Raw genomic sequence first — 12,110 nt, 5'->3', positions numbered from 1 at the left:
CACCCCACACCCAGCCACCCCACACCCAGCAACCCCACATCCAGCCACCCCACACCCAGCCACCCCACACCCAGCCACCCCACACCCAGCCACCCCACACCCAGCAACCCCACATCCAGCAACCCCACACCCAGCAACCCCACACCCAGCAACCCCACATCCAGCAACCCCACACCCAGCAACCCCACACCCAGCCACCCCACACCCAGCCACCCCACACCCAGCCACCCCACACCCAGCAACCCCACATCCAGCAACCCCACACCCAGCAACCCCACATCCAGCCACCCCACACCCAGCCACCCCACACCCAGCCACCCCACACCCAGCCACCCCACACCCAGCAACCCCACATCCAGCCACCCCACACCCAAAACCCCACATCCAGCAACCCCACATCCAGCAACCCCACATCCAGCAACCCCACACCCAGCAACCCCACATCCAGCCACCCCACACCCAGCAACCCCACACCCAGCCACCCCACATCCAGCAACCCCACACCCAGCCACCCCACACCCAGCAACCCCACACCCAGCCACCCCACATCCAGCCACCCCACACCCAGCAACCCCACACCCAGCCACCCCACATCCAGCCACCCCACATCCAGCAACCCCACACCCAGCAACCCCACACCCAGCAACCCCACATCCAGCAACCCCACATCCAGCCGCCCCACACCAAGCCACCCCACACCCAGCCACCCCACACCCAGCAACCGCACACCCAGCAACCCCACACCCAGCAACCCCACATCCAGCAACCCCACATCCAGCCGCCCCACACCAAGCCACCCCACACCCAGCCACCCCACACCCAGCAACCCCACACCCAGCAACCCCACACCCAGCCACCCCACACCCAGCCACCCCACATCCAGCCACCCCTGTGGACACTGAGCCTCCCCCTGCATCACCCGCAAATCCACCCAGCGCGACACGTGATCAGAGATCACAGTCGCCAAATACTCTGAATCAACTTCCCCCGGCAACAGGCGTTACCAAAACAGAGAAATCAATCCGGAGATACACCCTGGGCAAGTGCGAGGAATACAACAACACCTTCGCCCTCGCCCTCTCCTCCCCATAAACCCCAACAACTCCTTCGCCCTCGCCCTCTCCTCCCCATAAACCCCAACAATTCCTTCGCCCTCGCCCTCGCCCTCTCCACCCCATAAACCCCAACAACTCCTTCGCCCTCGCCCTCTCCACCCCATAAACCCCAACAACTCCTTCGCCATAGCCGGAACCCTCGGGCATGTGTCCAACCCAGGATCCAGATTAAAATCTCTCCCCCATAATCAGCTGGTGCGTGTCGCCATTTTCACAGTAACTTCATTGCAGTGTTAATGAAAGCCTACTTGTGACAGTAATAAAGATTATTGTTACTACTGTGGGCTCTGGGAAAAAGATTTACTCAAAGAGGATCCGGTTAGCGCCATTCGGCCCTTCGACCACCCAATGGCGCTGTCCCCATGAGTTCCAGGTCAGTGCAATTCTGCCCTTCCGTCACCAGATGGAGCAAGGTACCGGCTGTTCAGGTCAGCGCAATTCCACTCGGCGGCCACCTGGTGGTGCTGTACACAGGCTGTTCAGATCTGTGCAATTCTGCTCTTCTACCAGCACAGTGAAGTCTTCCAACACCAGGTTAAAGTCCAACAGGTTTGTTTCGATGTCACTAGCTTTCGGAGCGCTGCTCCCTCCTCAGGTGAATGAAGAGGTATGTTCCAGAAACATATATATAGACAAATTCAAAGATGCCAGACAATGCTTGGAATGCGAGCATTAGCAGGTGATTAAATCTTTACAGATCCAGAGATGGGGTAACCCCAGGTTAAAGAGGTGTGAATTGCGTCAAGCCAGGACAGTTGGTAGGATTTTGCAGGCCAGATGGTGGGGGATGAATGTAATGCGACATGAATCCCAGGTCCCGGTTGAGGCCGCACTCATGTGTGCGGAACTTGGCTATAAGTTTCGGGCTCGGCGATTCTGCGTTGTCGCGGGTCCTGAAGGCCGCCTTGGAGAACGCTTACCCGGAGATCAGAGGCTGAATGCCCTTGACTGCTGAAGTGTTCCCCGACTGGAAGGGAACATTCCTGCCTGGTGATTGTCGCGCGATGTCCGTTCATTCGTTGTCGCAGCGTCTGCATGGTCTCGCCAATGTACCACGCTTCGGGTCACTTCTACCAGCAGATGGAGCTTTCGCCTCCTTGTGAGATTACTGCAGCTTTACCTCGCTGCTTCAGTCTTGAACTTTGCCCAGTCCCTCAGGCACAGAGTTAGATTGTTACCGAGCTGTGGAGAACACCTGGCACTTTCACATTCGAAACATCTCTTTCCCAGTTCTGATGGCTGCAACGGGAAAGTCTCCACAGGTTTCACCAGAATGCAGAGAGAAAAGGAGAGTGTCTTCAGGGTCCTTACCAGCAAATAGGTGGATTGGCCCCGCTAAATTGCCCCTGAGTTGGAAAAAAATGTTTTTCCTGAGCATGGACGATTAAGTGGATTTGCCTGTCGAGGGAGAAGCCCGTTCTGTGAAGGAAGCCAGCTAGTAAGGACCTTGAAGACTCTCTCTCTCCTTCACTCTCTTTGCCAGGCGATTTCCTTGTTCACAAAGGCCCAGGCAGTCATCAGAACTGGGAAGGAGATCTTTAGAATGTGAAAGCATCAGCTCGGTAACAATCTAACTCTGTGTTTCAGGGCTGGGAAAAGCTCAAGTTTGAAGCTTAATCTGAGAGTGTTCCTTAAAGCGCGGCCAGCGTTCCGGTGTAGAATTCAGACAAAGGGGAATAAACTAAGTTTCCCCAGTAAGGAAGCTACAGTCATTGTACAGGGAGACGGAGTTCCATCTGGTGGTAGAGAAGCGGAATTGCACTGATCTGAGCATCCTGTGTGCAGCACGGGTGGCTGGCGACGAGAATTTCACTGGCCTGGAACTCTTGGATGAAACACCACCCGGTGGTTGAAGATGGAATTGTGTCAACCTGAACCTCTTGATTAAATCTATTCCCAGAGGCTGCAGTACTCACCTCAAACCTGCCCTTTAATCCCTGTTTTTTTAATCCTCACCAACCCTTACCCTTGTGTCTGTCTGGGCGGAGGGTGGGACGGGGCCATGGGATTAGGTAGATTGGTAAACCATTGTCCTGTTATTTCTTTATCTATTCATCTTTTTCTCTTTTTATTGATAAACAGTTTGTTAATGTTTTACTTATAAATCTGGTGTCTGTAACTCATCGGAGCAGTTGAAGGTTAAAGATCTCAGGGAAACACAAATTGGTGAATTCACTTATGTTGGGACTCGGGGGTGTGTGGGGCTGGAAGTGACTGCACGCTCGCCCACGGCGTCGTGACAGAATGTTCATAAACTCACCGAGAAAAGCTGGGCATGGAAGGTTTTGAAAGATCCAACATGTTCCTGCAAATTGAACTTTATGGTTCTAAAAGTAGTTATCGTTCCAACATCACAAAAACAAACGAGTCACGCTCACTGTGTTTGCTGTGTGTAAATAGGCTGGTTTGTAAGATGCTCGTTCCTGAGATGTGGGCTCGCTGCCTCGGTCAGCATTCATTGTCCGTCCAAATTGCCTTTCAGAAGGCAGGGGTGAGCTGCCTTCTTGAACCGCTGCAGCCCTTGTGGTGTAGGTACACCCACTGTGCTGTTAGGGAGGGAGTTCCAGGATTTTGGCTCCGTGACACTGGAGGAACGGACTCGTGAGTGACTCGGAGGGGAACCTGCAGGTGATGGTGTTCCCGTGTAGCTGCACCCTTGTCCCTCTAGGTGGCAGTGGTTGTGGGTTTGGAAGGTGCTGTCAGTGCAGGTTTGGCGAGCTGTTGTTGTTGGGCGCGATTGAGTGGACTCATGTTAACGCCTGCTGAACGATGTGATTAGCGGGGTGTTTCCCTGTGGTCGCAGTGCAGAGAAATATCCTGCTATCCAACGTCATTTTTGTTTTTCTTTAGCCTCGCCGACTTTATCCCGCCAAGGCCGCACTTGGAGGGATTTCATGCTGGAGAGCTTAGGTGGGGGCGCCATTCTGGAAGGCTGCCCCAATCTTTCCCCCCCCTCTTACAGGGTGCCGCCCCCCCCCCGCTCTTTTGACCCCCCCCCCACTCATCCCCCCAACCTTGGGGAGGCCCTCGGGAACCCCCTCATCCCGCTGTACGTGGCAAGGCCCCTGGGCACGACTCCTGGCAATGCCAGCCTGGCACCTGGGCACCCTGATACTGCCAGGATGGCACTTCCTGCCTGGCACTTCCAAGGTGCCACCCTGCCCTGTCCTCAACCTCCTGGGGCTCGGCAATGATCTCGGAGACTCTCCCCAAGATGCCATTATGCCTTGTCCACGTCTGTGTGGGCCAACATTAAACAGCGCCCTGGCGGGGTCTCCCAGGCATGGCTGGTGAGTGCCGGGGTCCGAGTATTTAAACGCGCCCGGTGCAATTCGCCTGCTGTGCCGGGGTGGGCGCTGAATCACGCTCGTTATTGTTTCCTATATTGTGACAGTAATTACACTTCCGAAATATTGAATTGCTTGTAAAATGCTTTGTGACTTTCTGAGGTTCTGAAAGGCGCTATAAAAATGCAAACGCTGGGCCAGCAGGGTGGCGCAGTGGGTTAGCCCTGCTGCCTCACGGCGCCGAGGTCCCAGGTTCGATCCCGGCCCTGGGTCACTGTCCGTGTGGAGTTTGCACATTCTCCCCGTGTCTGCGTGGGTTTCGCCCCCACAACCCAAAGATGTGCAGGGTAGGTGGATTGGCCACGCTAAATTGCCCCTTAATTGGGAAAAAATGAATTGGGTACAGAAAAAACAATTTTTTTTAATGCAAACGCTTGTTTTCTTCGGCGTGTAAGACAGAGGGCACGCGTCCTGCCCAGCTCTCCTTCCGGCCAATTTTAATATCCATGCTTTTGTTTTGCAGTTTACTGCCAGCAGCAGATACTAAAGACAAAAGAGTTCGATCAACGCTCGATCCTTTGAACCAGGGGTTTGAGAGGTGAGTGAAATCATTGCAGATTATAATAACAACACAAGAAATGGGAGCTGGATTCGGCTATCTTTAAAAATTCATTCATGGGATGTGGGCGTCACTGCCTCAGCCAGAAGTTATTCCCATCCCTAATTGCCCTTCCACCTCCTGCGACTGCTCTGCTCTTCAATAAGATTGTGATTTCACTTTCCCGCCTGATTCCCTATCTGGCTGGTCTCCATTGGTCTCAGAAATGTCAGCCTTGAGTAAACTCAATGACTGAACTGAGCTCTCCACCTCCAAAAGTTTCCAACACTTAAAGTGAAAAAAGTTTCACCGCACCTTAGTCCTAAATGGCCAACTGCTTATCCTGAAACTTTGCTCTCTCGTTCCAGATTCCCCACTCAGCAAACAACCTATCAGTATCTCGCTGTCAAGCCCGAAAATAATTTTATGTTTTCACAAAATCTGATCTCACCTTTGACTACAAGCCCATTCCACTGAAGCTCTTCCTGGAGGACAGTCCTCTCAATCCCAGGAATAAACCTGGTGAATCTTCATGGCACCCTTTTTAAAGTATGTGCTACCTTTGGCATGCAGACAAAACTGTACTCCTGGGGTTTGGTTAAGGGCACAGATGATGCTAAATGCTGAGTTATTCGTACACCAGAAAGGGAAACTTGAAACAATTGCCCTCACATTTGTTTTTGCAACTTGTATAGTTGTATAGTATGAGACGAGGTTTCGAAATCCAGAAATGATGTCCCCCGACTACTTGTGATGATTTTGCAACAAAGTAAATATTTATTAAGAAATAAGAAAAAAATAAATAAATAAATAAAATAAAACTACACTTGAATAAGTCTGTGATTACAGTTCAGAAATATTTAATTGGCTGTAACATGCTTTGTGATATTCTGAGGTTGTGAAAGACGCTATAAAAATGAAACTTGCTTTTCTTCAGAGTGTAAGACAGAGGCATGCTTCCTGCCCAGATCTCGTTCCTGCCAATTTTAATATCCATGCTTTTGTCTTGCAGTTTACTGCCAGCAGCAAATACTAAGGACAAAAGATCTTCACACAGTACGAATACTTTAAACAGTTCCAAACAATGCTAATTGAACTACCTTCAGAGCTAACCTTCCGCAACATCTTAGAGATTTTAAGATCTATCAAAGTCCAATCACTTTTATCACACAGTACCTTTAACTCCCTATTGGGGTGCCCTTCAAGGTTACCAGCAGTTGACTTTTCACATCTGGCTTTGTCCACACTGCTCGCCGGAGTTTGACCAACAATTCCTGCTGTTTGCTAAGATCTAAAATCCCTCCTTTTCATAGGTTTCTGTATCTCCTTAAATATATTCTTTCTCTTCGATCTCACCCAGACTCTTTAGAGCTGGTCTCTCCCAGAATTGATTAACTTAATCTCTTTACTTTAGCTTTTAGAATTTAATAAAAGTAAACTCTCTTGGCCCATACTTTCCCTCTGATACATTTCCTTCACGCACTGGAGTGCTGAATTTGGGTGCATTGGAGTGTTAAAGTGAGAGTTTGCTGACTGAGGGAGTGCTGAATCTGGGTGCATTTGAGTGCTATAGTGAGAGTTTGCACTCACGATGACAAAGGCAAGAAAGCCAAATTTCAAAATGTCACAACTATTTATACTATACAGGAGAGAGGGTGCTGATTGGTGATTCTGCGATTGGGCAGCTGTTATAACCTGCCTGCTTACCATTGGCTGGGGACTAATGACAATCCCACAATCCTGTGGGAGTATGAGCTTCCCCAATGAGGGGGGGCGGAGAAACCGTTAGTAAACTCCAAGTATAAATAAAGCTGGCCAGTTTAGGAACCGGCAGGAAGGAGTGTGCAGCAAGGGAAGTTGCTGCTGCTGTTATATATATATGTTATTGTAGATAAATGTTATTACTTTGTATCCTTAAAACTCGTGCTGGTTTCTTCGTGGCCCTCACAAAACTGGCGATGAGGGTAAAAGTGAATAGCTGTCTACACTGCTGAAGCCACCTGCCTGGATTTTTGTTGGATACAGGTTGGAAGTTGTTTTCTATTATACCATGCCTCTGTACGGACGTTTGGATGTTTTTGATGCTGCGCTGGAAAGCTGGAACCAGTACACACAACGGATGCGTTACTATTTCCGGGCAAACAATATCACCGAAAACGAGCGCCAGGTGGTCATATTGCTCACCGCCTGCGGCCCGCATATGTTTGGGGTGATTAGGAGCCTTACGTACCCAGCTGCGCCGGACACCAAAACGTTTGATGAACTTGTGAATATAGTGGGGCAACACTTTAACCCAACCCCGTCCACGATAGTCCAGCGTTACCGGTTTAATACCGCTGAGAGGACCCCTGGAGAATCCCTTGCCGATTTTCTATCCAGGCTATGCAGGATTGCGGAGTACTGTGACTATGGTGAGACCTTGTCAGAAATGTTACGCGACCGTTTGGTTTGCGGTATTAACAATGCGGCCACCCAGAGAAAGTTGTTAGCTGAGCCAACATTGACTTTTCAACAGGCAATTCAAATAGTATTGTCCCGAGGGAGCGCAGAGCGAGGAGTACAGGAGCTACAGGGAATGGAAGTGCATGCCTTGGGGCGCAACCCCTTCCGTCCGAAAACGTCCCCCCGCACTCCTGCGGTACATTGGGCGAGGCGAAGTCCGGACCGACGCCAGTGGCCGTTGGACATTCCTCCCCGAAGGGAGCCTTCTCCAGAGCCAATGGATGAGGAGCCATGTCCGTGTCAGACTTGTAGGCGCCGACCCCGTCGCGGACACCGGTCCTGGGGGCGCCAGAGGCGCCGTCGTTCCGATTGAAACTGGGACCAGCCCAGGGCCTGTAACTGGGACCAGCCCAGGGGCCATACCTTCCATGTGGATGAACCTGCGGCGACTACTCCTGAGGACGTGGAGACGGAGGACGACTGCCTGCAGCTGCATTGTGTGGCAGCTCCCCGTGTGGCCCCCATTAAGGTGACAGTACGGGTCAATGGTCACCCGCTGGAGATGGAGTTGGACACTGGCGCAGCGGTCTCCGTGATCGCCTAGAGGACATTCGACCGCATCAAGCAGGGTATACAGACCCTTACACTAACTGACTCACAGGCCAGGTTGGCCACCTACACGGGGGAACCACTGGACATTGCAGGAACTACAATGACCCCTGTTGTCTATGGACGGCAGGAGGGGCGTTTCCCACTTATCGTAGTGCGTGGCCATGGGCCCAGCCTGTTGGGTCGGGACTGGTTGCGCCATTTGCGATTCTCCAAACAGTTTCTGGAGGGTTGACTGAGGTGCTAGGACGATACCCAGAGGTATTCCAGCCTGGTTTGGGGAAAATAAAAGGGGCCGTAGCTTGTATCCAAGTCGAACCAGGAGCCACACCGCGCTATTTCCGGGCTGTCCTTAGACGCTTTTCGGAGGCTGGAGTCCGTTTACGTCGCACAAAGTGCGTATTTCAGGCAAAGGAAGTAGTCTACCTAGGTTATCGGGTGGACTGCGAAGGTTTGCACCCCGTCGCAGAGAAGGTGCGTGCGATTCAACAGGCCCCCGCCCTGACTGACACTTCTCATCTCGGTCTCGTATAAATGTTATTACTTTGTATCCTTAAAACTCGCGCTGGTTTCTTCGTGGCCCTCACAAAAGCAGCACTTGCTGAATAATCCTGAGTGTGCTAATAGCTACTCTAACAATTAATCTCAGCTCATGATGTAGCTCATTTGCGCTTGCTAGAGCTGACACACATTCACCTGTTGGCTGCAAAGTAAAGCAATATGTTCAAGCCTTCGGCCATTTTGGGATTATCCGGGAACTTGTGTTACGGGGATAGGGTGGAGGCGTTGGGTGCTCTTTCCAAGGGCCGGTGTGGACTTGATGGGCCAAATGGCCTTCTTCTGCACTGTAAATTGGATGATTCTTTTCCCCGTACCCCCGCACATTGTTTCTATTCAAATAATCATCTAAAGCACTCTTGACCGCCTCGATTGGACCTGCCTCCATCACACTTCCAGGCCGTGCATTCCAGACCCCAACCACTCTCTGTGGAAAATGCTTTTTCTCACATCATATTTGCTTCATTTGCAAATCACTTTAAATCTGTGCTCACTTGTTCTCGATCCCTTTACCAGCGGGGACAGTTTCTCCCCGTCTACTCTGTCCAGCCCCCTCATGATTTTGAACATCTCTATCAAATCTCCTCTTAGCCTTCTTCTCTCCAAGGAGAATAGTTCCAACCTCTCCAATATATCCTCATGGCTGAAGCTTCTCCTCCCTGGAACCATCCCTGTAAACCTCTCCCATCCCTGGAACCATTCCTGTAAACCTCTCCCTTCCCTGGAACCATCCCTGTAAACCTCTCCCATCCCTGGAATCATCCCTGTAAACCTCTCCCATCCCTGGAACCATCCCTGTAAACCTCTCCCATCCCTGGAATCATCCCTGTAAACCTCTCCCATCCCTGGAACCATTCCTGTAAACCTCTCCCATCCCTGGGACCATTCCTGTAAACCTCGCCCATCCCTGGAACCATCCCTGTAAACCTCTCCCATCCCTGGGACCATTCCTGTAAACCTCTCCCATCCCTGGAACCATCCCTGTAAACCTCTCCCATCCCTGGAATCGTCCCTGTAAACCTCTCCCATCCCTGGAACCATTCCTGTAAACCTCTCCCATCCCTGGGACCATTCCTGTAAACCTCTCCCATCCCTGGCACCATCCCTGTAAACCTCTCCCATCCCTGGAACCATCCCTGTAAACCTCTCCCATCCCTGGAATCGTCCCTGTAAACCTCTCCCATCCCTGGAACCATTCCTGTAAACCTCTCCCATCCCTGGGACCATTCCTGTAAACCTCTCCCATCCCAGGAACCATTCATGTAAACCTCTCCCATCCCTGGGACCATCCCTGTAAACCTCTCCCATCCCTGGAACCATTCCTGTAAACCTCTCCCATCCCTGGGACCATTCCTGTAAACCTCTCCCATCCCTGGGACCATCCCTGTAAACCTCTCCCATCCCTGGGACCATCCCTGTAAACCTCTCCCATCCCTGGGACCATTCCTGTAAACCTCTCCCATCCTTGGAACCATCCCTGTAAACCTCTCCCATCCCTGGGACCATCCCTGTAAACCTCTCCCTTCCCTGGAACCATTCCTGTAAACCTCTCCCATCCCTGGGACCATTCCTGTAAACCTCTCCCATCCCTGGGACCATTCCTGTAAACCTCTCCCATCCCTGGAACCATCCCTGTAAACCTCTCCTATCCCTGGGACCATCCCTGTAAACCTCTCCCATCCCTGGAATCGTCCCTGTAAACCTCTCCCAGCCCTGGGACCATTCCTGTAAACCTCTCCCATCCCTGGAACCATCCCTGTAAACCTCTCCCATCCCTGGAACCATTCCTGTAAACCTCTCCCATCCCTGGAACAATTCCTGTAAACCTCTCCCATCCCTGGAACCATTCCTGTAAACCTCTCCCATCCCTGGGACCATTCCTGTAAACCTCTCCCATCCCTGGAACCATTCCTGTAAACCTCTCCCATCCCTGGAACCATCCCTGTAAACCTCTCCCATCCCTGGAACCATTCCTGTAAACCTCTCCCATCCCTGGGACCATTCCTGTAAACCTCTCCCATCCCTGGAACCATTCCTGTAAACCTCTCCCATCCCTGGAACCATTCCTGTAAACCTCTCCCATCCCTGGGACCATTCCTGTAAACCTCTCCCATCCCTGGGACCATTCCTGTAAACCTCTCCCATCCCTGGAACCATCCCTGTAAACCTCTCCCAGCCCTGGGACCATTCCTGTAAACCTCTCCTGCACTCTCGCTAATTGACTCACATCCTTCCTCTCGTGTGGCACCCATTGCACACAATATTCCAGCTGAGGTCTAACTAGTGTCTTCAATACCTTCAGTATAACCTCCTTGCTCTTGTACGCTATGCCTCTGTTAATAAAGCTCAGAGCACTATAAGCTTTATTAACTGCTCCCTCCACCTGTCCCACCACCTTCAATGATCTATCACACGGACACCCAGATCGCTCTGCTCCTGGACTCCTTTTTACAATTTTACCCCTTATATCATATTGTCTCTCCACGCACGTCCTGCCAAAACGCATCACCTCACACTTCACAGAATCACAGAATAGTACAGTACAGAAGAGGCCCTTCGGCCCATTGAGTCTGCACTGACACATGAATCACACCTGGCCTGTCTACCTATCCCCACTTGTCAGAACGTAGCCCATAGTCTTGATTGTTTTGACGTGTCAAGTGCTCATCCTGGTACTTTTTCAGGGGTGTGAAGTCACGTGCCTCTGCCACCCTCCCAGGCAGTCCATTGTAGACCGATACTCTCTGGGTAAAGAGGTTTCCCCTCAAATCCCCCTGCACCCCTTGCCCCTCACCTTGGACATGTGTCCCATCGTAACTGACCCCTTCAACTAAGGGGAAGAGCTGCTCCCTATCCACCCTGTCCAGGCCCCTCAGAACCTTGTCCACCTCGACCAGGTTGCCCCTCAGACTTCTCCGCTCCAGCAAAAACAACCCAAGCCTATCCAACCTCTCTTCATAACTGAAATGTCCCATCCCAGGGAACATCCTGGTGAATCCCCTCTGCTCCCCCTCCAGTGAAATCACATCCTTCCTATAATGTGGCGACCAGAATTGCACACAGTGCTCCCGCTGTGGCCTTACCAAAGTTCGATACAACTCCAACATGCTTTGTAATATATGCCTTGATTGATAACGGCAAGTGTACCCATATGCCTATTTCACCACCTTATTGTCATGGGAATGTCCCTTTAAGAAATGTTTTGTCTTATCACATGGCTTCAGTGATGTCATTGTGTGGGTGGAGCTGGGCTGTGGCTCTAGGTTTTTTTACTTTCGTTTTGGAGTTGGGAGCTGGGCTGTGGCTCTGAGTTTTACTTTCGCTTTGAGTTTGAACTGGTTTTGTTCTGAACAGGTTGAAAAAGAAGTTTTTTTGTTTCCTCCATCTGCATTTCAAAAGCTGTTTCCAGGCTGCTTGATAACTTGAAAATAAATAACTGTTTTCTGGAAGGAATTCAAACCGGCTGTTTTGGGAAGGACACAAGAAGCATTCATCGCACAC

General features: G+C 51.2%; 1 protein-coding gene across 1 annotated transcript in view; it reads left to right on the top strand.

The window, feature by feature from the left end:
• LOC140407936 (protein phosphatase 1 regulatory subunit 36) overlaps positions 1-12,110 on the top strand; it is a 242,139-nt gene that overhangs the window by 131,171 nt on the left and 98,858 nt on the right. The window contains exon 3 of the mRNA XM_072495125.1: positions 4,926-5,000. Within this exon, the coding sequence (XP_072351226.1) occupies positions 4,926-5,000 (75 nt within the window). The remainder of the gene's footprint in view (positions 1-4,925; positions 5,001-12,110) is intronic.

The sequence above is a fragment of the Scyliorhinus torazame genome, chromosome 2, assembly GCF_047496885.1.
Source record: "Scyliorhinus torazame isolate Kashiwa2021f chromosome 2, sScyTor2.1, whole genome shotgun sequence".
NCBI classification, from domain to species: Eukaryota; Metazoa; Chordata; class Chondrichthyes; order Carcharhiniformes; family Scyliorhinidae; genus Scyliorhinus; species Scyliorhinus torazame.
Note: the sequence above shows the minus strand (reverse complement) of the source record. Positions and strands in the feature narration are given on the sequence as shown.